The sequence below is a fragment of the Acipenser ruthenus genome, chromosome 20, assembly GCF_902713425.1.
Source record: "Acipenser ruthenus chromosome 20, fAciRut3.2 maternal haplotype, whole genome shotgun sequence".
NCBI classification, from domain to species: domain Eukaryota; kingdom Metazoa; phylum Chordata; class Actinopteri; order Acipenseriformes; family Acipenseridae; genus Acipenser; species Acipenser ruthenus.
Window position 1 is genome coordinate 20,544,010 of NC_081208.1, and position 27,659 is coordinate 20,571,668.

Genomic DNA, 27,659 nt, shown 5'->3' on the forward strand with positions numbered 1-27,659 from the left:
AATTTTAGTTGAAGATAATTTAGATATTTTATTTATGTATTTATTTATATCATGTAATGAGAGAAACTACAAAATGATATTGTAAAAGTCTACCGGAAGCCATAATAGTAGTACAGTATTTTGTGTTAGATTTCAAAATGTCACATTTTAAAATGCGTGTCAGTTTTTCTCAATATGGTAACGTAACATTATTCAGCAGGTTTCATTCAACTTTATGAAGCAAAATTTGTTAATTCTGTAGGGTGATGCAAAACTTTTGCTGTAATTAAAAGTCTACAGCTGGGAGCTTACCAACAGTGTTTGGTTACTAGTGACTGCCAAATGAATTTACACCAGAATTTCTCACATCTCTCAACACTATGAAATCACACCCAAGAATTGCCGTGTCACATTTGTCCCAGCATGCTAGTTTTGATTAGTTTCAGCCTTACCACTTTTCATTGCGTTTCTAAAGGAAGAGCTGGAGACCCAGGTGCAGTTCCAGTTTCGCTTGTGGAAATCCACCTCCACAGCACTAACAGTCACACCTGCACCCCTTCCAAATCTGAGCTCTGAGCCTTAGACCAGTATCCTTTTACAAGAGTTTACCATAGTAAAAGCATGCATAACAAAGCATGGTAAGGCATAGCTAATCACTGTAAAGCCAAAAGAAGAAAGGTAAAGCATATTAAAAAGCATGCAAAGAAATATGCAAAATGACTGTGGTAAGATTTAAAAGGGTCATGTGTGCTCTCTCGTGTGCTCCTGGGCTCTGATTCCTTCAATTACTCTGGTTAACAACTCCAAATCCTTTGTTCTCTTTAATTTCTTTTTTGTTCCAGGGAATGTAAAGCTATTAGAGGTTTCAAGGCAGGAGATACACCTGCAAATATGATCATTTCATAAATCTATCATCAAAAGTCAAGCTGACCTTGGACGAAGAATGGAACTCCCGCAGCTATGTTAACCTTCAGTGGCAGCGAGCAATATTAGCAAGCCATGTACATTTAAACCCACCTCTATTTACTGTCTGTGCCGTGCTTTGAGCATACCTCCTTGCTCCCCAACCTTCACCTAATTTCTGCCAACATGCTGTGGTACATTCTTATGTCCTGTATCTTGTGACCAGCTGGGTATTACAGGGATGCTTTATACCCTCTGAAACCGCATTATATATATATATATATATATATATATATATATATATATATATAAAGCAGCTTGAAATTACATTTTCTTAGTTTTAGTTACCATGCCTTTACCTGGACACAGGCTTGTATTTGAGTAATTGCAATAGGAATCATTGCAGGCATCTTAAAAAAGGCAAGGGGAAAACTAAGAAAATATAATTTATAGTAACTTTAATTTAATTTTGTATGTGTTTATAATTCCATTACATGTGTTCTTAAAGGTATCATGATATATGTCAGATTTAGACTGCTATTTCTAGACTGTATTTTTGCAAAAAGTAGATTACCATTTCTCCTACAGTGTTACAAAATGATGTCTGGTGACATCATCTGTTTTATAGCAAAAGAACTGCAGGGAAATACCCTGCGGATTGCTGCAAAACTCAAGTATACTTTAAAGAGGTTGGAAGATACTCAATCAAAGAGAATAACCATTACTTACCATTATAGTGACTGATAAGGGCTGGGGTATATCAAAGTGATATACAACCTGGAATAGCTCACATACTGGTCAAAGCTAATCTCACATGTAAAAAAAAATGTGTGATTAGTGTTTTACAAAGAGACATCAATAAATTAACTCAGTACAGCGCCTGGTTCATGACAAAACTGAATTCAAAGAATGGTTACCATGGTTACACCTGGTTGCAATTTTTACCATTTTCCACAGGAAAGCAGAATGAGTCATGCTAGTATAGTTCAAATCTTATTCGCAATAGCTTTTGAGTTATTGTGGATGATCACACTTCAGTGACCCCTACTGGTCCAGCTCCAACGTTGCTCAGGCTCAGTGAGTGAAAACAGGAGATTAGCTTGACAGCGGGAATGGAGGTCCCCAGTAGATCTTCAGTACTCCAGACTGGTAAATTGATTGCAGCAGTGAGGTGACTTTCAAATTGGGAGTTTCAGAATGGGTAGAATAACAGGGATAATAGAAAACAGAAAAATTACAGAGTGAGTCTCTCTGCTGCTCACTTATTGGAAAGTATTGTTTTTACTGTCCCTTACATTTTTATGAACTTTACCATTTGGAATAATTCTTATTACAATTACTTCATTGTTTTTATTGGTTTGTTTATTGATTACAAGTCAAGTTAGGGAGCTTTTAGCCGAGTGTAGGAGCTGTTCTTCAGTTCGAGTTGACTGTCATAGAGTACCATGGATTAGCCAGTGTTTTTATGGAAGTAAGAGGCAGTGGATTGAGTTTTCTTTTGTAATGGTATCCACCAGGCCCCACTGGTGCTTATAAGAAGACTACACTAGCCTACTTTACATATGTCTATGGCAGGCATCTCAGGTGAAAGCACTTTAATACAGACAAAATATCTGAGTAAACATCATAAAAAGCTGATCAGTTAAACAGAGTTCCGATAAGCTGAAATTGTCACTGCTCAGAATTCCAGAAGCAGCTTTGATTCGCCCAACATTAGTTCACCATTTAAAAATATCCTCCAATCACAATGCAGGATTTCTCCCCATTGTGATTTGATTTTAGCACAGCTATAGTAGCACTAGTGTCCCTAAATAACATGTCCCTATAGCAACTCCCTATGATCAGAATAAAATATTACACATCATTTTCAGACATCTGAAAGATTTCTAAGCATCCATGGGAAAATGTTTCAGTGGGGTAATTCGAGGTGCCAATGCTTCAGACCTTTGACTTCACAAGACAGCCCTTTTGACACTAAATAAAACAGGATAACAAATTGAAAAATAGAAATTAAGGTCTCAGGACAATACACTTTTCAAGGTAAATGTACAACTCTGGCCAAAAGGTTGGCATCACCCTACATAATTAACAAATTTTGCTGCATAAAGTCAAATAAAATCTGTTGAAAATGTGTAAGTTAATATATTTAATTTACATACTGCTTTGTAGTTTTCTACATAATGAAAAACAGACACAAATGTGACATTTCGAAATCTAACATGAAATACTGTACTACTATTATGGCTTCCGGTTGACTTTTGCAATATCATTTTGATTACATGAGGTTAAATAAAATATCAAAACTATGCTGATATAGTTTATTTTTTTCAAATGATGTCTCAATCCTAAAATTCAACTTAGAACCCTAAAACTTCTGGCCATAGCTGAAGTGTATTTGTGGTTTGCACAAAAAATTATTTCACATGCTGCTTTATAGTAGGAAGCTAGTAGACCTTGCCACTTAAAATCAGTTATGATATGGATTGGAATGGTGTTTTTAATAGATTCTTTTCATAGCTCAAGGACATTTTTTAACAAACAATCCAACGCCATTCAGAAAGCCATTTTCTAAATGGAGATTCTAGTTGACTCAGAACAGCAATTATTTTCTTTCTTTGGGAACAAGTATAAAGAAAACAGAAACCTAACATTTATCTGTATTTGTATTCGTCCCACATGACTTTTACATACAGATTTACACTGTTTAACACTCACTTCTGTGAACGAAGGCCATGCACAATTAATGGAACTGAAACCATCTTCAGTTATGTGGATACAATAATCACCAATGCAGGTGAGGTGAGGTTTAAGGCTTCATAATAGTTTGTGCACTGATTTAGAGTAACTTGGTATGGCTATGAAACAGTTATTGTGTTATTAGGTCCACAAGACATGAGTATTGCAATGAGACAGGTTAATGATTAGACTCTAGTGTACCCCTTGAGAGACTATTTGAGGCCTCGGGGGTGCTTCAAACATGAGTTTTCAAAATCACAGGATGTGATGTCTGGAACATATAATCATATACAAAGTGATTCTAAATTACAAGAAGAATACATTAATTCAGATAACTGATATTTCAGATCCGTAATAAGATGCTCCATAAGATGCTTGTTTGCAGTGTGCATGGTCGGCAGTTTGCTCCCATCCTTTGTGCTGCGTGTGTATGCGTGTGCAGCCTGCATTAGTGGATTAATGAGCTTTTCCACTGGGGATCCATTCACTTGGTAACAATGTTGAACTATGGGATTGAGCTCTGTGGCTTTAAATGTAGTACATCTTTGATTCTGTGGTTGCCATGGACACGCTGGCTGGTGAAAGATGGTAAAAGTTTCTAAGATGTGCAGCCCAGGAGAACAGCCATTTCTTTTGCACTGTACATGCTTTTAGATTTGTGTGTTTAGACTTGTTGTACAAAGGTATCTGATTTAGGAAAGCTGTGTATGTACATTGGAAAATTAGATTTTGCCAAAATATCAATTCTAAAATGATGTGGGCATCCAACATTAGAAATGATTGTATTGGATAGTACAATAATAGCATTTTGTCATGCATACATCCACCACAAAAAAGCTGATTTATTAAGTATTAAGCTTTTTTTATTTCAATTTAGCCATGTGTCCACGCCTCCTGTGTCACGTTGACAAAAGTTTTGATTTATATCCTTCAGTTCTGATCATAGAGTCACTTTTCTGCTTGGCTTAATTTGTAATAACTTTTTAATTTGTGATTGAGTTTTTGAAGTTACAGATTATTGAAAATGGCAGTGTTGCCATAGTTTAAATCTAATTTGTTTTTTCATAGATGTTTTCAAATTAATTTTTTTAACACAGAACCAGGTAATAAATAATGACAATATGGCCAAACAAATGCAGGTTTCCCTAACAACCTTCATGTTTTTACACTGTGCATGTAGACAGTACTCTATTAGTGTATCTTGTAAATAACATTATGCCCCTAGGACTTACACATTTCATCATGGCCCTTCATTAATCATTTAAATCGACTGTATACAAGCGTTTCCCCATGTAGACTGATGATCAGATTTCTTTTCCAACACTGGCAATCCTAACCATCTGAAAGCCAGTGTAGGCTGATCCCATTGGCGTAGCAGTTGATGATTTCTGTAACTAGGCATCACTTCTCAAAATACACTAGCAGCTCTTCTGCTACAGACATTAACAATACAACAACAAATGAAACCCACCAGTTATCAACAGAAATTCAGGATTGCTGGAAGTCCATGCAAAGAGTAGGCTGTTGCTGCTTTTTTTTGTGTGCATAGTATGTTAGTATGTAAAGCCTAATAATAGATATCTTATTTATTCTGTTTTCTGATCTCTGTATGTTGCTGATCAAGCTTGAATCACACGTTTTATTGTGTTGGTTGTATTTGTAATTTCTAAATTATTGTCCCTAGTAAACTTTGGTGATGGTCTCAATGGGTACATTTCCTGGTTAAATAAATACATTTTAAACTAGTTTATTTACAGTTTAGCATAATAATAACAACATGTGACAACGATGGCTGTAGTAGTGACGTCATGGGCCAGGAAGCAGTGTGAACACACAGGAAAATGCAGGGCTTAAACTGCTGTAGCAGTGTAGAATAATCCACATAAAACAAATAAAACAGATTCTTAAACACAAAATGAAAAGGCAGGTGGGCCAAACAAAACCAAGATACAAATAAACTGGACAGACGAATACCTTCAGCAATACTGACACCGGTAGCAATCGTCTCTTTGCTTTCTTTCTCTCTCTCTCCTCTAACCCTCTCTCATAGGTGAGTCTGAAATCTCTTATGTGACTGCAGCCCTAATTAACCATTAATTAAACCATTACCTCATTACGGCTCCAGCCACATTCCCACATATTTTGTCAGGGAGGAATAAATCTAACTCACTCCCTGCCGATAAGCATTTATAAACACAAAACAAAACCCAGCAATTACAATAACAGATGTCTTTGTCTATATAAACAAAACACATACACAAATCATAACAATAATGCATAATGCAAATAAATACACAAAATGATAACAACAACAATAATAATAATAATAATAATAATAATAATAATAATAATAATAATAATAATAATAATAATAATAATACATTAATTGCTTGACAGCCCTAGGATAATTCATTCAACATTTCATAAAGTAGGTAAAGACTTTTTAGTATTTCTCTTTTTTGTCTCAAATACCTCTTTTACTGCTCCAGTTTCTGAAATATGTCTAATTTGTTTCTCTTTTTGTTTCTCCAATAATGGTAAAGAAAACAACAAAAAAATAAGTTATATATAAAATAAACCAGACCACTCAAACTGTCTTCATTTTATATATATATATATATATATATATATATATATATATATATATATATATATATATATATATATATATGTGTATATATATATGCGCAGAGTAAGGGGGGGGGGGGGGGGCAGAATATAGTCTTGAGGTTTGATATAAGACTACATCCCCCAGAATGCCATAGGGATGGAGTTGCGCCAGAAGTGTAATCACCTGGCTCAAACTTAACGAGGGACACCTGCCTGTGATTAAGCAGGCAAGTATAAAAGAAGGTCACAAATATTTGTTGGGGCTGTCTGTGTGAAGACCAAAGACTGTAAATGAATGTAAATATTACACCAAGTTCATTTCATATTGGTCAGCCCTTTACTACATTATAGTTCATAGCAATGTGGAGTTAATACTAATACGGTGTACACATGAACACAGTAACATGGGTTATTAATAAATGTCAGTTTTAGTAAGATAAGTTGATACCTTATACCATATGTTTATGATCAGCTTGGATAAATCAGTGTTGCTTCCCTAACAGACAAGTCCCTTACAATTATGGGTAAGAACACAAGTGTATTACATGGAACAGACCATAGCAGCAAGATTAGCAAAACACAACCTGGCCATTTCTGCCAACACAATGGATTTGAAACAAATATTGCACAGAGACATAAAAACAATGGTACCAATGTGGAACCAGGGTATTGCAATCAATTACCAGACCATTTGTATTGGTTCATGCCATTGTAATATAATTGGATTATAATAAATACATGGTACCATTCTACCATTTTAATACCATTGCCTCTTAGTATATAACCATATAATTGAAAGTACAAATGAATCCTCTGTCCCTCTGGTGAATTGTGTTATTGTATTTTTTTACAAGGCATATTGCCAGGGCCATTTTGGAAAAAGACATTTCAACCTTTTGAATGTCTCGCAGCTAGAACGTGTGTGTTCCTGCAAACTCAGCCTCTGTTTCTTCATTCGTGGATTGGCGAGAGAGTGAGGTCATTTAAGACTGTAGTTCACAGTAATACAATCCCTTCAAGAAATGTTTCAACAATTGCAGTGTAAAGTATGTAACCCTAAAGAAACCCTAGCAAAACATAACCAGAACACATCATTGCCGGCAATGGCAGCACAATACTGCACAGTGGTCTGTAAATGGTAACAAGATACTGCAATGCATTACCATCAGTGTTTGTTGACTGTTCATACCATGGTGATGCCATTGGTATGTAAAATAATGTTTCCCACTGTGGTACCATTCTTTTCAGTAGTTCATATTGTAGCTTCTTTGTGTTACCAATGCTTCTTAGTACAGAACGATTGCTGTTCTAGTGCCACTGTCTGCAATACCATTGAAGATCATTTGTTAAAAGCTGTGGAAGACCTAGGTGTGACCAAAGCGAATTTTGATAACCTATTGTCATAATATTCCATCTGGGGTAGATTTCCATCTAAAGCCCACCTTTATCCAAATGAAATGTTCAATGAATATAATTCCTCATTGTACCTTGCACATTAATGTCTGTAATTCTCACAAAGAGTTATTTTTGGAATTGAAATAATTTCGATCTGACCGGTGTTAAAAATGCCGTAGTCAAATAACTAACAAAATACTCTATATTTGCATGTTTGCACTGAACCCAAAACCCATTTTTTAATGTTTTTAATCACTTACATGACAATATTTCAACTAGCTACTTTACATCCCTGCTGAAGGCCTTACTTTAATAAAAAAGTGGTTCCCAAATTGTTGGTTCTAGTAAAGGAAACAACATTTCAGTTTTGTTTTCTTTACAAGAGCTTGGAGATATAACAAATAACCTACAGGAGCCAGACTATAGGAGAAAGCAGGTTTGAAGCTTCTACTTACCTTTTGGGCATAAACAAACACACCTTTAATAAATCGGTCAACCAGGTCTGTTGTAATAAGAAATACTGGAAACAGAAAGCTGTTCTGCCCATCAAGGCTATTTCCTTGCAAGAATACACCTTGCCTCCAGGAAGAGTCTAATGTCTCAGTGCAGCTGTATTTCTGATGTTATTAATAGAAGATATTTAAGTAGGACAGATCCATATTGTGATGCAATACTCCATTCCTTGTGATGCCCTACCTGTTTCTTTAGAATGGGAAATTGAAGCAATGAGAAATAGCTGGTTAATGTGTAGCTGGGGTCATACAGTCACAGGAGCACGGGTGGTTCTACAGGGAGTGTAAAATCACCAGGAATTGTTTTACCTCATCCTTCTACAGTGGAACCTGCTGGCCAGGCACCCAGTGAGCTCCAGCAGACATCTGCTCTCAAGCTCCTGGGCGTAAGGAGGCAGCTGGCTTTGTCGTGAGACCAGAGGACGTCCACTGTTCTCCTGAGCCGCGGTGAGGAAATGCTGAGGGAGCATTTGGACATTTTAAATTTGGGATAAAATTAAGGGTTCAACAAATCATTAATCACTAATGATTTTTAAACAAAAAAATTAATAAATACAAAATAATAAAGAAGGTTCTTTTATGTCCATAGAATAGTCCACAGTGGCCCCTGAATAATAGTAATTTTATGACTAAGTTGCTAATTTATATGGTTGCATGTATGCGTGCTGTTTAATTTTGAGTTTGAGAGTAGGCAACTGCAGTTTTAACTTAACAGTATCATTGCATTGAAAGCCATTTGTTTGTAAGCTATCAAGCGTTCACATAAAAATTCCATAGTTATAAGCACCTTGTATATCTTAATATTGATGTATACAGTAAGATTAAACGTTCCATTTTCTCACGTCAAGATAGGTCCACCTAGCAGCATGTCAATAGCTGGAAAAGACACAGAAAACATTTTGCTGGCTGAGAGCTAGGGCATCGTAACTAACAAAAAATGATACTTTTGAGATATGAGAATTTAAAGTTTTAATATCAAAACATAAAACAGCCCATGCTTCTTCATTACGATTATGATGCCATTTAGCTCAGTTAGCAGTTTGCTTTAAAAAACAGATTTATTGTAGGTGGATTATGTAATTTTCTGTCACCAGTGTCGAAATTGCACTTTTTATATTTATGAGGCTGCAATTGGTGGAATTCCCTCAGTGTTAATACAGCTCACATTACTGAGCAGCAAAACACAGAGAATAAAATCTGGAACTGTATACTGTAGCTATGTTTGGGTTCACTAAGAAACCCGAGCTGGTAGAACCATTATCTGACCACAGTCGTTTCAGCAATTGAAATCCACTAGATTTGGAACAAATGGTCTTGATAATGTTTGCTATTCCAGATGTTGTGCAAATGTCCTGCAGCATTGTGTTTTGGTTAATATCACTGTGATACCGTGGGTATGTCTAAATATGAAACTGTTCCCACTGCAGTATCGGTCTACCAGTGGCACTCAGAACACTGTAGTTGCTCTTGTGCTTCAAAGGCCTGCTAGTAAAGAACTTGCATTGCCATTGCCATTGCCTGTACAGCATTTTGTTCTGTATTTTTAGATGACAGGATATATAAAAGTGGGCACTACTGGTAAATGTATAACAGCATCACTAATCAAGGAACTGAGGGGAATTGATCATGAAAGTAGTGCAAGTAGTCCAAAATGGTTGTGAGACTGTTTGCCAGCCATTTAGTACCACTTAATAGCGGATTTATGCCACTTCTATGATCTGCGTCCACTGGAGCTAAATAGTTGTCTCCCAGTCTAATTACTTAACAAGGGGCCCTTTTGTTTAACACAGTCAGACTATTAAAGCTATGGTACATCACATCAACGCATATCATAAAACACGTCTATATCTTTAGTCGATTGCGCATGTCGCAATTGGAAAATGTTGTAATTGCAGGTAATAGTTTTATTATGAGTCCTTGAAAAGAATGTGTGCTGGGTGTGTCATATAGTCAGGGGAGTGCAGGGTTGCATCCTGGCTATGCAAAGTTGCAACTCTTTACTGGGAATTCCACTGGGAGCATTGGCTCTGGTGCTCCTGCGGGTAAGGGAGGCAAAATCAGCACCTCATCAAACTACAGTGGTCCCTAATGGCCAGGCACCTGGTGATCTGAAGCAGGTCTGGTCACTCTGAAGCTCCCGGGTGTAAAGGCGCAATTGGCTTGGCGGTGGGATCGGAGGAGACCCACTGACCTTCAGTTTTCTTGAGCTGTTGTGTGGAGTTGCTGGAGTAAGGGAACATAATTGGCCATTCTAAAGAGAAAAACATAAGTTAAATATTTACTAAGAATTACTATTTAGTAAAGAAACCATCTAACAAATAAAGCCAATGTCTGGACTTTTTTTTTTAACCAGTCTCTTTTTCTCACTTTTCCTCCAAGACTGCAGCACATCTGCCAAAGCTAATAAATACTGTAGGCACTTTTCAACTCTGTGGCTCAGAAAAATGTAACCTGCTGACTTTCCTTTCAAAACCTTTCCCAAACATAATATATTAAGATACTAGAAATTTAAAACAGCTGCTAATATAGATATAATACAGAGAGCTTGGAATAAAATATCTGCAAATTGAATAACGTTTCTTAGAAAACCCTCTCCCGTTGCTGAGCCTGCTTAGCTGATTTAATTCATACAGAAAGTTGAAATATTTGTGGGTAGCCTTTAATACCTCTTTTTTTATTGCATTTTTTCACATTCAGGGGACTTACTGCAGAGAACAGAATAATGGTATCCCATTTGTTTTCAATTTTTCAACCCATTTTATGTGATTACATAAGGAGAAGCTCTACCCTGTTATTAAAAAATGTCACTCGGAAGGCGACTGATGTGCCTGCATTTCTCTAGCAATGCCCTTTGCTATACATGTGTCAGCTTATCATTTTAAAGATTTTCAGTCAGAATATTTACAGGAAGAAGCTTTTTAACTCATATTTCACCCTGACACTTTGCATTTCAAAACCTCAATGGAGGACCGCCTAATAACTTCAGTGGAGTACATTTCAGTTTATAATTTCTGAAATTAAAAGATCACTTTCTGCAAATACTGATATCATGCGTGATAAATGCACTTTGATACCGCGATTGCCATTCCCTTGATCTTTACATAATTGTATACTAATTCTATGTCAGTACACTAGTCTTCTAACATTAAGTACAATGAAAGTGTACATGCCATGAAATATTAATTACCTCTTTAAAGTTCTGTACAGACAACACTCATTAGGCTCATCGAGAACTCTACGCTATATGCCCTCAAACAAGATATGTAAATCTCTTTCAATTAGTTTCCTGTTACTACATCACACCAGAATGGTCTTCAGCTAGCTCTGAATTTCATCCGATTATAAGAACACACAGATGTCAGCAGAAGACTCAGGAGGAACAATACTCAGCTCTCTGGAGATCTATCATCTTGGGATACTTCCCATTCAGAACTTTCATACAGCTTTTAAAATGTGCCTCACAGAACACAACTACTGTATGTGCAAAGGGTAAGTTAGGTTAACCCACCACAGTGGTCAATGCAGACACTACATTGAGGCCACAGTGGAAGTGTGGAACTTCACATTGATCAACATTTAAACTGTATATTTAAAAGAAAACAGTAAAGAAATGAAAAAAGAAAATGAAATGAAATGAAAATGAAAATGCTGAATTGCATCTAATTGCATGCCCTTTCTCTTGAAAAACATATCCAGCATAGATTGCTTCATATTTTTCATGCTTTTCTCAATGCACGCTGCTTCAATCTTGTTACCTGCTCACGCCTGTTGCCATGGTTGCAGTTTGTGTAAAGATGGCAACGGTTGCATACGTCACACATGATTCGCACTACAATAGGTTACCTTTGAATCAGCTTTATCTTTGAATTAGCCTACCAATGTCTTTGTTTTCTCTGAGAGAATAACACATTCACGATGGAAAAAAGTGATAGTTCTAATAGGCCTAATTTCCATTGAAAAAAAAACGGTTCTTGCTGCTTGATCGTTCAGAAAGCTGGTTCGTTATAAGAAGGGTTCGTTATAGTGAAGTTAGACTGTACCTTTTATTAACCATAGCTGTTTAGTTCCATTCATTAAGCCACCCTGTATATTATAATACATTTTCACACGGTGAGGGTCTGGTCAGGTTTTGAACTGAACAATGCCTTTTGAAAATCTCCACTATAGCTAACTGAGTCATTAAAAATCAGGGCGCTGTATCTATGAGCCAGAAGCCGGTGAAGAAAAAAAAAAAAGATTTATAGACTCAGTTGAAATATTAATGTTGGTGCTTCAAGGGAAGAAAATACCAATCACCGATAAATAATTCATCAGGGAAAAAAATCTATTAAGTGTGAGATTATGTTTCTCATTAAAGCAATTTCCATTATAACACAGAAAATGAACATTCATCAGCTAATCTTATAATTCAGAAGGATATTTCAAACCAGCGTCCTATCCTTACACTGTATAGCAGTCACGTTTACAGAATACATTAGCACTCTACTTGTTTACTAAACAGAACTGAACTGAACATTATTACAATACTTCAATGCAAAATGTCTTTCATGTGTATGGCATTAGGTGTAGAAGATATAGGTACAATCTTAAAAACAGAACAGCACATACCACTAGTTGAAATACTTGTTATCCTACAATAAAATGATAGTTTGGATAAATAAAAGTCATAAAGAGGCCATTGACAGCACAGCCACAGCAGTCTGTTACCGTCCCGAGTTGAAGTCCAACTTAGAGCAGAAACTTTTTTTTTTTTTTTTAATTAAAAATAGGACCTTAATGTAGATTACAAAACAGTGCCATTATTTTTCCGTGCCATGCACATCCATTCATTATATGTCTCTAATGTGCAGTTTTGAAAGCATTTTCATTATAAAACATGGTATCAGGTGCCACACTAAGAAAATAAATCTTTGCTTGCAAGCCAAGCTTATTCTTGCACTTCCTGGGTAATTTCCCTGGCTTCCTTCCTGTCAATAACCACAGCTATTGACTGACATGCTTTCAGCCAGTAACATGCTTTGACCCAGAAGGCACTGCTGGGGTGAACTGAACAAGGAAGTAAAGCAGTGATAGACTTCCTGAAAGGCAAGGCAAGCAAACTCAGAATTGTCTTTAACCTACTGTACTGTAGTACCAGATATGTGCTTTAAAATGAAAATACATTTTTGCTATGTGTTTCTTTAAAAGCTGCACATTTGAGACCTATGTAGCTAATGGAAATGCAATATGTAATTATTTTGTTAGCTACAATTACTTTAAAACAAGTAAAGGCCGAAGTACAAGTCATATAGTACCTATAACTAGAGTACTTACAGACAACACTCTTCCATTTTGTCTACTTTTTTTCCACCTTCCACATTTATCACTTAATTATCCCAGATTTGAAACCTCAGAATGACATTGCATCAAAAATAACATTTAGGTTTTAAAAAAGAAAAGAAAACCATGGAAGGTAAAGAAATCTAACAATTTTAACAATTAAATAACAGGTTTATAATCATAGTAACCCTGATTTTACTTTGATAGTTGACCTCACTAGACAGTGTATTTATTGAGCCCTGTTATAAGCGACTACTTTATTGTACTGACCGACAAAGTCTGCTTTTGCTCTTCAGCATTCGATTTATCGATAAGATTAACTCGCAGTACACAGTCACTGGGCAGGGGAGGCTGAGTGGACTAAGCTAGTCTACCTGATATCTTCCAGACAGCAATGCCCTGTAATTAGGGTTCCGAGATGTATTCATTTATCACACTTTTTATTTTAAATCACACAGCTGTATACTTTTGTGGATTGACATTACTGACAAACATAATGGCATTGAGATTAATACTGATCAATGTTGACTTTTCACAGTTTATTTAAATTGCCCTGGCAATAACACATAAGGGCTGTTACCAACTTGATATAATTAGATCTAAGATTATATTGCAGAACAGGTTACAATTCGGCGAGGTACTGTAAAACAAATGTAACATACCTGCTTTATCAGACTCAAAACTCACAGAATAATTTATAGTCTTTTCTTTTTGTTTAATATAAATGATATATCAAATGCTATAATTCACTATCTATCCATTTGCTTATCTATGTATTAGATCTGTGCATGTTTCAGACCAGCCAGAGAATGAAATGGTAAACCTTACACTTCGCTGGATACAGCTCCATATGGAACTGCTAACCCTAAAGCAGTAGTACCTTGTGTTCAAAGGACAGTGAGAGTCTCCCAATCATGTTCTGCTTTTCACTAAAATAGAATCTCTAGGTGTCTAATCTGTTTACTGCTCTACATTCTCCATCAGTGGAGCCTTCTGTGTGCATAGGGTGCACTGCGGGTACCTAAATTGCATTGACTGGCTTATTACTGTTGTCATGCTGCAGTGGCCCACGATGCAAAACCACACAATTTATTTACAGGTAAAAAGAAAGGCCATTGCGCATTCCTGTACCTGAATGAGCTGGCACTAAAATTTGAGAAAATATATCATACTGGGGTCTATCGTAGTGATCAAAACAGTGACAGATCTATATACTGGAAATATGTATACTGTACTAAATTACTGTAAACCCATATATCAATTATGGCTTTATTAACTAAAAATAATGTCTATCTACAATTTTAATCACTCAGTCATGAACTCTTGACAAAACTAGTAAAAACACTAGCAAACTGCCATATACTCTGATGAAAGCGTTGTCCACTTTCTTCATTTTTACAGTAAAATGTGTTTCTTTAAAAACTGCACATTTCTATGTAGCTAAAATGTGCAAATAGGTCATATTTATGGAACTATTTTTTCGCAACACTTACTTTGAAACACAGAAAGACTGAAGTACAAGTCATATGAAGTAATAGCTACAACTAGAGTACTAGGAAACAAGTCTCCCTTGCGTGCCCTGTAGTTATCAATTAATTATCCCAGATTAGAAACCTCAGAATGACCTTGGATCATTCAACGAGACATTTAGGTTAAAAACAGGAAAGAAAAATCTGAAGATAAAGAAATAGAGATGTCATTTTAAATATTTCATGTTTAAAAATAAATTGTGTACATGTTTATAACTGTCACTATATTGTAGAACATATTATACTTCAGTGAGGTACTGTAACATACCTTCTTTATCATACTTCAAATTTCCAGAATAGTTTATAGTCCTTTCTTAATTTAAATAATTAATAAAAAGGTATACATAACTCTACAATTAAACACATACACAATGGTTTTATCAGGGATGGAAATAAGACTCCTATTGCATAGCAGTTTCACCCATTCCAGGTTTTTTTTTTTTTTACGAGCTTGATTAGCCCCAGTGTATAAGTAACAAGATCAGGTGTGTTTTATTAAACTCAAAGTAAAACCAGACATGGATTAAACTGCTTTGCAATGGGAGTCTTATTTCCATCCCTGGTTTTATTGTTAAACATGAAATATTTAAAATGACATCTCTATTACATTTTTTTCCTCAATTAAACATTCATTATTCGATTAATCCTCCCGGTGGCCTATTTGAAACCTCAAGTGTGTTATATATTTCAGGCACATGCAAATTGTTTCACCACTGGGATTAATACCCATGTATTCAGTGTTGGAGACTTGCTACATCATGCTGACATCACATATTTCATCATACAGCCCCCAGTGAACATGAGAGGTAGTTAGATATGTAAATGCAAAATAAATAAAAATTAATAAATATAAATAAAAAATTAAAAAACAAACAAACAAAAAAAACATGGGAAATGTATTTTAAAAAATACAAGTACTACAGCACTGGTACTCAACTCTGGCCCACAAGATTAATTCCATTCCTGGTCTTGATTCCAACCAGATCCTAAATTAGTTTTGCCTCATAGCACAATTAACTACACTAGAACCTGCTTAGAGTAAAAACCTGGACTGGATTAGATCTCGAGGGACAGAGTTGAGTATTACTGTACTGCAGAGTTCAAACATTCCCTGGTTCACTTCAATCCCTACAAGTATGCAGAGTTTTGTGACGATCCGTCTTCATTTACAACATATTTCTAAACAAACAAGGAGAACAAGAAGTTTATTTCTGTTTTTTCACTGTGTATCTCACTATCCAGTGATGCTAAAATATTGTTTTGTACATAACTCAGCAGGAGTAACTACCGTTAAATGATGATAATTTAATATTGTAGCGACCCCTCAGAATGATTGCAAACACAATGAAATAATATAACGTAAAAAATTAAAAATTAAAAAAATAAAAGGGCATATACATTTGAAATGAATACTTCATATACAGTACCGCAAAATACTGGTTTCATTGCTCAGTTCAAATACTGATTCAGGTGTAGCAAGCATTTGTGGTGCCTGTCTGTAATGTAAAATCACAAATTTAAACATAATTAGCGTCTGAAGTCAAACATTTTCATGATCACAAAGTATCTGAGGAGGTAAAATGAGGATTAAGGTAACCTAGAGATCTGAGCCTCGTTCTCTGTCCGTAGATGAGGCACCTCACTGCAATTAATCTCTTCATGGAAGCAGTAATTACTGTTCTAATCTCGGGGAGTGATGGTTCTGACAATTAATTCTTGCTTACATAACATGCAAATGCTGCAATAGACCGTCTCTTAAAAACAAATCATAGTTGTTGTGACTGTCAGAAAGGGTTCGAATAACAAGGCTCCATCTTGAACTATCTCATGAACACCATTTACAAAAAAGCATTACTATACCAGGTTATTTCTTTTTTTATTCATTTGTATTGCAGTCTGACATACATACAGTCAATACTATACAGACAATCTGACAAGAAATGTTCTTATACTGCTTTATTCCTGGAGGCCTAAGTTTGATTTGGTCACAAGACATACTAATGAAGCCTCTGGTAAACAGAGGCCTGAATCCCAAAAGCACACAATTCAACAAAATGGCCATCAGTTACATGGGTAAGGAGACTGAACTGTAATAGCGTTGTACGTGGGGGCTTAACAGAGAATCAGATGAGGCTGTTTGGTACTTGAAACACTTAGCTGGTTTATTTAAATCAGATCTGTACACATCACTGAACAACAAGAACAGTCATCATTTCTTTACTCCCACTCTCTCTCTCTCTCCAGTCTTAGCTAAACAATCCCTGCGTCAATCACACAGGCATGGCAAGTCAAACAATCGCTGAACCAATACCCCAAACATTTCCCATAACAATTCTTACAGTAAAATAAACAGATGTTCCCAGTCTTATTATTGATGACTGCTGAAAACAAGTAATACATGCTGAAGCATCATGGCTTAATAAACATTTGTATATGCATAATTCTTCCTCAAGCTGTGGTACGCCACCTGTTAATTCTTTGAGACGCACAAATTACTTTTTACGCATAGTTTGTATTTCAAAGCTAAATAAGGATTTCTAATGGCAAAAGCCACAACAGATGCCATTCATAGATGCCATTATTTAAACCCTTATAAAACTACGTTGTACAGATCAATGCATTGCCACGCACCACTAGTACTTTGCTTTTCCTATGGTATACTGCAGTGCATTCTGATGATTTAATACACGTGCATTTGTATTTGAACATGTTTTTTTTAGTTATTAAGGTTTAACTTTTTTTTTTATAAAGGCACTCGTCAAAATGACTAAAAAAAGTTTCTAATTAAGTTTCTAAATATGATAAAATTATTCAATAAGCACAATAGTTTCTGACTGCAGTAGGCAAAGCCAAGATAAGCTACGTAAAGCTGGGCGTAAAAGCCGTGACCTTAGCTTACGTTTGCAATTTCAATATTGCATACAGAACTAAAAGCCGCATCTGAAATTGCAACAAATCATGTCCATAGTATCATATAGAATCACCTGACCTACCCGAGGATGTCATATGACAGATCACGTGATAGCCAAAGTCTGACTGTGAACATGGCTGCGAGACAACAGTAAGTTTCAGATTTGTACTTATCACCGCTTTAATAACGGTATTTAAATAATAATAAATGTTCTGTATGTACAATGTATGGTTCGTTGTTGGATATTAATGTTTTGATTGAGCTTGAAATAGAAAAAAACACACACTTTTTTTTTTTTTTCCATCGCTGAGGTTCTATGAATCAACAGTGAACTGTTAGCAGCGTCAGTCAAAATCTAACAGCACAGGCAGACTCTTAAGATCTTAACAGTTTAGTTTTTAAAGTTTCTCATACTAGGATTAAACTTTTTCCACAGTACTTCTCAAGGCATAGTTGATACATGGGGCATGTGTTATTTTATTAGTTAGTTAGTTTGTATGTATGTATTTAAAATGTTTACATTTGCTTTATATGTCTTTCCAGCTGCCACTTCTCTCTGTGTCCTTATTTCTTCTATTTTCCTTATAGGAAACATAAAAAATGTATTTAGTATTTTTATATTTTGTTTAATTTCTGATGTCGCTTTGCATAAAAGCGTCTGCTAAATAATGAAATATTATTATTATTATTATTATTATTATTATTATTATTATTATTATTATTATTATTAATAATAATAATAATAAAAATAATAATAATAAAAGTGTGCATCTTTTGTACAGTTCATTAACACTATGCATACCAGACAAACCTGGAATAGCTTTAACGTCTATTCAATTGGAGTCATACATTTAAAAAAAAGATGAATATATGTCTAAATAAAACATTGGGTTTCTTTAAATCATCTGGCTGTGCAAAATATGATGTACAGTATAGACATAAGAAACAGAGACAGCATTAGATGGAAATGATAATAAAAAGCTGACAGTTTCTTAAATTACTTGTGTTGCAATTTCCAGTCATTAATACATACTGTAGTCTGAGATAGCAAAATGCCAGTTGAAGTTTTTTTATCTTGTTCGTGCTATGTTCGATTTGTAACTTGGCTGTACAGTTTTATAATGTGTACACACATATTTTGTAGGGGGGGGGGGGGGGTAATAAATTAAGTTTTAACTAACCAGCCAAGTGCATGGTTCACTGCAATATCTTAAACTTTGGTCTTTTAAAAGGCTTAGCTGTGAATTATCTTATCGGCTTTGTTTTCTACTAAGCTTGCAATTTAGAGATAGATTATGTTAGGCTGTTCTAAGGGTCACAAATGGGTAATTAACCAGGCTTAAAAAAAACTTACTTATCTGTAGCATAACCACTTTCTCACATGTTACTGTAGATTGTATTTTTTTCTCCACAATGAGGGATTTGTGAAAACATTAAAGCCTTGTGATACTTCCATATATTTGGTTTCATACAGTAGACGTGTGTATCGTGATAGGTAACCAAAAGCATTACATAGCTACTTCCACCATATGGTTTTCGAATGATGAATATACTACGAATACATGCCTTCCCTCTCATTTGTCTTATAACATATCACACAAAATAGCACATCAGGACCAACACATGTATTGTGGTACATATGATCTTATTACTAGCTTAAAAGCTAACATGTATTTCTTGCTCTCTTTCTCCACTAGACCCGTGTATTGGCTGGGGAACGACACGCTGAGCGTGTCTATGAGCCTCTTTGCAGAGAACCGGCGCAGGCTTTGTGAACGCCTGAGAGCTAATTCCAAGTTGGCCAGGAACTCCATTGTGGTGCTGCAGGGAGGGGAGCAAACCCAGAGATACTGCACAGACACTGACCAGCTCTTTCGCCAGGTAAGTTCACTAGGGATAATACCAAAGGGTTAGTTTTAAAATCCATTTCCCGACTCCCGTACCTACATACATCTTTGTCACATGTTTATATTTTAATAAGCGTAGCAGGGCTACCTCTTATTGTTTCAAGAATGCTGACTCCTGCATTCTTTTTACTATAATTGTTATTGATTAAGATCTACAGCTTGCCCTTATCTCTTTTAGATAGCTGTTCTTGACTGATGTTGCTACACTAGTTATATCCAGAGAATAATTTAACTTGGTCTTTTAACTCCGATAGAAAAAACAAACACATACAGTTTTATATTCAGCGCTTATATTGCGCTGAAACTTTACCACAAGTTATTGTGAGTATCAGAAAGTGATACAGTTAGAAGCACCCATTGGTCCTGTATTTTAGCATGCAAATAGTTCATGCTTACATTTTTTCCATATGTAGAGAACCGCTAACCCAGTTGTAACCCATTTTAGCTATTATTGAGACTATCAGAATCTTAGGGTTATATGGAGACACTTGTGTGTTCGTAGATCACAGTTACATTTTTGCAATGTGGATACAGGTATTTAGGACTTTATGATTCTGATGTTTCTGATTATGTTACAACCATGGGGGGAGGGGGGGGGGGTGTTCTACTGACCTAAGGGTTTGATATATAAAAACTGTTTTTAAACAGTACAGGGTTGTACAACTTTACGAGATAGTTGACTGCTTACCTGAATTGAGTTTGAAATCTGGAAGAAACTGCACCTGTTCTACAGAAGCCTTTGGTACCAGTATCAATCTAGAAAAACAAGGTGAAAGTACTTTCTGCAGATTATTAACAGCAGTAGATTAGTAGCTGTAAATGTTTCACTTCTTAACCATAATACACTTCTTAACCATAATAAGTGGAGTTACAAGCCTGAATTATAAGTGAAGCAACAACTGTCAACCCTGCTGCCTGGTTTTCTTTATACTTAAAAGTGACTTAAAGACTGAAGCAGCATTAAAAAACATCACTTATAATTATTATTAATATAATTATTCCTTAAAACATGGGTGTTGGTGGAACTTAACATGAACTTAAAATATGCATGTTACAGCTAAACACATACCGACCAACAAAGCAAATATAAGAAACTTGTCAATTTGCATGTTCACAAACCTATACAAATTGGCAATAAAGGCAAAAAATATATCTACACAGCTGTGCGACTTTTCAACGGAAGGGCTGTTCCTGCAAACTTATACAGAAGTATCTGTTAGGATTCACTTCACAGTTGATTCATGACCAGGATACTGTATGAATAATAGAGACACAATCACGCAGGAAAAGAGATAGGCAGAGGTGCAGTAAGAAGTGTTTCTTCTAAACACTGCCCTGTGTTCTGGAAAGATTTATAGACCGTCTTTATTGAAGTCCCAATGATCCTGTAATTTCTGCTCCCCCTGCATCTGATTTTAGTCTAGAGGTTTTGCATTTACTAATTCACAAGTGCAACAGTCACAGAGGGGGCAGAATTGAAAGTGATTATACCTTTTGTGATCATTAAAAAAAAAAACACCTCACTTCAGAAATTCACACATGATAGGATATCAGAAATTGAATATTCTAAAAATCTATATAGAATAAAAAGTATCATCTTGCAGCTTATAAAATGCTGCCCCCCCCAAACCGAAAAAAACCAAAAATAACCAAACAAATGATTTAGCAAATGTACAGTATATTTTCATTTTAAAAGTGGCGCTATAGAAATCAAAACAACGTTTCCAGTTTGCTTGCCTTTCTTTCCAGGAAATATGTTGCACTTGCACTTCCTAGGTTATTTCTCTGCAGCAGCCTCCAGGGGTCAAGCATCTTACTGGCTGAAAAGCATTTTAGTCACGGGGGAAGCAGCTGGCTAGTAACTGAGGGAAGTACATGTATTTTTCAAACTACAATCACTTTGAGACCTTATTTTTCATCAGTATCGTAAGACATAAGGCCTTCATCATTGGCACTAAAGAGGTTAACCATGGCTCTTCAATGAATCATGTTTTTGTGTGCCTTCTTGTCTTCTATAGTTAGTTGGCGTGTGTGTGTGTTATTCTTTTTTTCGGTAAGCAGCTTTTTGCTCAAGTGTTTAATTATGGAAATCCAATCGAGGAAATATCTCCTTATTAGTGTAAAAGAAAAAAAAAGATTAGACAGCTGTGATGCATAGATTGTTTATCATATATTTATCATTTGTGTTGACTGAAATTTTAGCATTTTTAATTGCCAAATCATTTTACTGTTCAGCAGAAGTCTATGTGCTTTTGACCTGACTGTCTGTAAAAGAAGTGTGAGCATGTTTTTGATATGAGGACACAAGGTGGAGAAATGACTGGATCGGAGTGGAAAACCTTTACTGGAGCGGATCATATTTTGGCTAAGCTGTTACTGTTTACCTTTGATACTATTGTGAATTCGGTATATCTCTACCCTCTAAAGAGGTGTACATATCATTTTTAGAAATAGTAAAGAAAACATAATAAATGAAATGGCAAACATTTTGGGTGGAAGTGTTTCTGAATGCTGAAACGAGTTTTGATTCACTGGATGATGTGGACTCCACCGCAAACTGGTAAGGTGGGAAGGATCTCTTTAATGGCCCCATGTAGAGGAATGTGTATATGTTAATGTTGCGTGGAGCAGACAGTAACCTTGCATAGGTGTGAGTGGCACTAGTTACAGCAGATCACGTGCAGTAGCCAAGTCAGACTTGGAAAATTAAGATAAGAAATGTTTTTTTGAAGGAAAATAGAAAAGTGAGATTAGAGAATTGGGGAGGATTATAAGCGTAATCAGTATTATGGCTGGTCCCCTTATTGCTGTGCTTAAGCTCTTCTGTGCTTGAGGTTTTTTTTTTTTTTTTAATGTATTCAATTCGGGTACGTTTCAAGTACCACACTGTAGATTTTTGAAAGTGCTGCTTCCTCAAATACCAGATCATACAGCATACTGTAGCATGTTTTGCAGTTGTCTGTAATGCCCTACCTGTGAAATCAAAATCAGCTGAAGATTAGTTTTGTTCCCTGTTGTTAAAACTGCATGAACTATTGAGGGAGACACGAGTGTGCAATTTGCCAGTTTTAACCCTGACCATGATGTCATCTGAAAATAAAAGGTCTTGTTTGGATTTGCCGTTGAATTAATTTATGCCATAACAATGTTTCCTGTGTTTGTTTCAGAGCAATAACAGTTTTTGAGTCAGGTTCCTTATTTTGTTGGGTTTTTTTTTTCCCCCACAGTAGTTACACCAGAATTATGAGCAACTGAGAAATCCTGAATAAACAATACAACTGTTCAGTAAAGTAGTCTGAAACGGTGTGCCTTTTAGGAATGAGCAGCAAGATGCCAATAGCAAACTACCCCTCCCCAGACTTGTATTGGAAGAAATGTATATATTCTTTTCTGCTGTTGTTTAAATGTAATGTGACAGGAGGTTTGTAAAGGAGGGTATTTAGCGCCTTCTCAACAAGCCCGCCTGCCCTCATTCTGTTATTTACAGCCTTTGGAGAGTACCAGCCCAGTCTTTATGATCCATCATCCTGGCTTGTGGGCATGTCAGGGGGAAAAAAAAACACTTCAAAAAGGAAGGTATAATATACGTGATTGGTCCGTAATAGTTAGAGCTATATATGGGTTTAAGAACTCATAGTGTAGCTGGATAATACTGGGCTTTGTTATACAGTATGAGGATGATATTTGATAACAACACAACATTGGAAAGTGTACATTACTGTCGATGTTAATGAAATACTAGCTTGCTTATCAAAATTGACTGAAAAACTGACTTCTGTTGTATAGGAATCTTTCTTCCACTGGTCTTTTGGAGTGACTGAGGCTGGCTGCTATGGAGCTATTGATGTAGACACCGGGAAAGCCATCATCTTTGTCCCCAAGCTGCCGGACAGTTATGCAACCTGGATGGGAAAGTAAGCCGCAGCACTTTTGTACTACTACACTTCCTCTTGTGTCTTTTATGAAGTCAGCCCCCTGTGTGTCTTGTTTATTTTAAGAGCAAGTAGATTTCAATCTCTGCCAGAGAGATTACTCTTGTCGTCATTCCAAATAACATTTTGTAGAGGATAACGTGTATCATTCTATATTCAGAATGAGAGTAAAAAAGAATATTGCGTCATAATCATCGGGGCATTAAAAATCTGAGAGCTTTGGTCCATCAGACCCCGATACTGTTATTTATAATTGAAAATGACACTCGTCAAATTGTTTGTCTGCCAGGCTTGTACATTTGAATTACATGTAATCTACTGTAATATATTATTAAGCATCGCAGTTTACTGTAAAATCCTTTGTATAAGTCTAGTTTCTAGGTATTTTGAGAGGGTGCTAAAAAGGGGGACGCGACTTATACACCGGTGTGACCTATACGCTTTTTCCTAAAATTGTTGTCTCAAATAGTTGGGGGGGGGGGGGGGGGGGGGCCCACGATTTATACACCGGTGTGATTTATACACCATTTTTTACAGTATATATCTTTCTCAGACACTGCTATTTCGCTTTGATCACTTCAAAAAAAAGTTGTTGACTAACATTAACTCCTCACTTTGATCTGTGATCTACAGTAAAGTGGCTGGGGTCATTGTTTCCAGACAGTAAAGACCCAACGCTAAGAGAAAATCGTTTCCTACTTGGTACATAGCTGTATTCTGTAATTCTCTCAGTTAAGTTCCAGTACAGATGGGATCCGGTAAAAATTAACCATTTCACTGCCATGTTTTAAAATCTCAACCATAGCGGTAAATAGTGACCACACAATTTAAGATTTCTTTTCTTTTGGCGCTGTATTATAAGTTCCATACATTATGCAGGTCTTTTTTTACATATACATTTTACTGCATGTTTGTAAACTGTTCAATCAGATGTACCATCTCCATTACATTCCAACCCTGGGGATGCTTTGGTCACAAAAACTCTTAATTTCTAGTTTCCTGTTGAATTCCACTGAAGCAATCATCAATTCTGGATTGATTCTGCACTTCTCAATGGACAGATTCATTACAGCCCTTGTATACCCCCACAGCGAAAGCTTGTGTTGGTATATCCATTTTTAACCTCTCTGCAGAGGGTTGGGTGTGTTGACTTTTAAAATAACAGTCTTCCTTCCTTGAAAATAGGGAGTTACTCAGGAATGTGACCACTTTATTTTCAACTGGTAAAAGGTGGATTTATTTATGCTAGTGGTTTTCATAACTGCTGATGTTGAGATCATTAAGATAGAGCCCCGTGATATCAACCACAAATGCCTTTTATAGTATGCAGTGTGTTTTTGCGTGTGGGTAGACGGTATGGTGCTCTATCGATTTTGATTGTAATCTCCCTGGGGAACAGCTGAGCAGTTAAGCAATTGATTTTCAATATTACAGACACAATGGCACCTGCGGTACTGCAGTGAGCAGTGACCCAGCATCTTGGACAGAAAATGGGACGCTCAAAGAAGAGGTGTAAAATTCTGATCTCTGTCGTTTGTTCATATATAACTGTGCAGTAAAGACTCCCACTTGTTCGGTAACATATCAATCTGCTTGTGTATGGAGCATAACCAAGATGATATGTGTTACACTCAGCTGTCAAAATATAAAAGGAGAACACTGGCAGTTACAGTACATGAGGCATGGTCTGTTAATTTCTGTATTGGTTTGGAAAGGAAATTTGCTGACATCTCTGGGTGTCTTCCTTAAGACTACTTAACACAATACCTGGCCTTTTTTTATTTTTTATTTTTACAAATTATAATGCTAACCAATAAATATGTTAATAATTGCACATCGTGCAGTGACTTGTAAAAACAGAAGTGTTTGTTTCTCTTTGTATAAGTACACACCAGCGGCGTGCGGTCAGGGCAAGCAAGGCATCGGGGGAAAAGTAAAAAAAAAAAGGTTGCGATAATACTATAAAATATGATCAAAATGCATCTTCCTAGTTCCTATATATATATATATATATATATTGTAACACAGCAGGGAGGGGGTTAATATCCTCCCTGCAGAAAACATGTGCGTATGCACATTTTGGTTAATTTGCTTATTGTTTAATTGTTATTCTGTTAATTGTTTTATTGTTAATTATCCCCTGCACCTGGTGATCATTGTAAATTAGAGCCAGGTGCAGGGTATTTAAAGAGAGCAGCCAGTCTGTTCTAGGCTGCTGAGTAGAAGGAGGCAGAAGAGGTGCTCTGTCTCCGAGTAGCCAGAGTTAAAAAGTAAGTGCGGTGTTAAACCTGTGTTTTGTGTAAGTACGGGGAAACAGCTTAGCTGTCCCGTGGTAGTCAGGGTGTACCTGTGTGTGAGTTAGTGCTCGTAAAAGAGCTAAGTGTTTGTTTTGTTTATTTTGTTTTTTTGTGTGACTATTAAAAAAATAGCGCAACTGCGCTTTTAAAAATCAAGTTTCGTGTGTGGCTGGGTCATTTTAAGTGCTGGAAAAGAACCCGAAGGACAAAAACCCTTCACATATGGTGGCAGCGGTAAACAGCACTACTGACCCGAGGAAAATAAAAATGGAGACTGGAGACTGTTTGGAGGTGATGACAATACTTAAACAGATGGTTGCGGAACAAGAAGAGGCCAACCGCAGGCAACGAGAAGAGAATGAAAGGCGAAGGCTAGAGCGAGGGTTCCCCCCACAAAAACCAACAGAACCGACAGAGTTGGAACTGCTGATCCAGAAGACGGACTGGGCTGCGCTGAAATGGGAGTGGCCTGCGGCACAACCAGAACCGTCTACAACAGAGCAAGAGCTGGGTGAGGAAACACCGGTAGTGGAACCAGAGCCGCTTCCGGAGCCCAGAGGGGAGGAGCCGTCGCTTCCAGAGCCCAGAGGGAAGGAGCCGCCGTTTCCGGAGCCCAGAGGGGAGGAGCCGCCGCTTCCGGAGCCCAGAGGGGAGGAGCCGCCGCTTCCGGAGCCCAGAGGGGAGGAGCCGCCGCTTCCGGAGCCCAGAGGGGAGGAGCCGCCGCTTCCGGAGCCCAGAGGGGAGGAGCCGCCGCTTCCGGAGCCCAGAGGGGAGGCGAAAAGCATACCTCCACCACAGCCCCGACCACCACCCCTACGGTCCAGTCCGGCGTCGCTGCGTCCGGTCCCTCGCCCCTTGCTCCTGGACACCCTGCCGGCCTTCCTGGACCTCCCTGTGCTGGACCTAGAGCCCAGGAGTCTGCAACACTGGCCACAGCTCTGCCCCTGGTTCCCTGCTCCGCTCTCCCCGAGCACCCAGACGTCGCTGGGCTGCTGCCAGACGTCGCTGTTGCTCCCCCTGTTAGCTGCTTCGCTTCCCCTGGGTGATCGGACATCACTGCACCGGTTCCCAGGGGAAGACCTCTGTCCACTGCTGCATCCTCCAGTGCTCCGGCCTACACTCCGGTCGCCCCTGTCGGCCTGTTGGGGTCCCTCGTCGCCGGTGCGCGGTCCTTACCTGGCTGGGCCAGGACGTGGACCGATCCACCCTCAAGTCCGCCCGTGGAAGAGGGCGAAAATTGACATTTGTGGACTCGAGGGTGGGTGGTTGTGTTTTAGGGGAGGGGGTGGCCTTGGAATGGCCGATCAGTGTTGCACACTTGAGGGGGAGGATGTGTAACACAGCAGGGAGGGGGTTAATATCCTCCCTGCAGAAAACATGTGCGTATGCACATTTTGGTTAATTTGCTTATTGTTTAATTGTTATTCTGTTAATTGTTTTATTGTTAATTATCCCCTGCACCTGGTGATCATTGTAAATTAGAGCCAGGTGCAGGGTATTTAAAGAGAGCAGCCAGTCTGTTCTAGGCTGCTGAGTAGAAGGAGGCAGAAGAGGTGCTCTGTCTCCGAGTAGCCAGAGTTAAAAAGTAAGTGCGGTGTTAAACCTGTGTTTTGTGTAAGTACGGGGAAA

General features: G+C 37.3%; 1 protein-coding gene across 1 annotated transcript in view; it reads left to right on the forward strand.

Annotated features, from left to right (window-relative positions):
* Window positions 1-17,890: 17,890 nt before the first annotated feature.
* pepd (peptidase D) overlaps window positions 17,891-27,659 on the forward strand; it is a 129,099-nt gene continuing 119,330 nt past the window's right edge. The window contains exons 1-3 of the mRNA XM_034904669.2: window positions 17,891-18,044; window positions 19,592-19,775; window positions 23,588-23,715. Of these exons, the coding sequence (XP_034760560.2) occupies window positions 17,983-18,044; window positions 19,592-19,775; window positions 23,588-23,715 (374 nt within the window). The 5' untranslated portion in view covers window positions 17,891-17,982. The remainder of the gene's footprint in view (window positions 18,045-19,591; window positions 19,776-23,587; window positions 23,716-27,659) is intronic.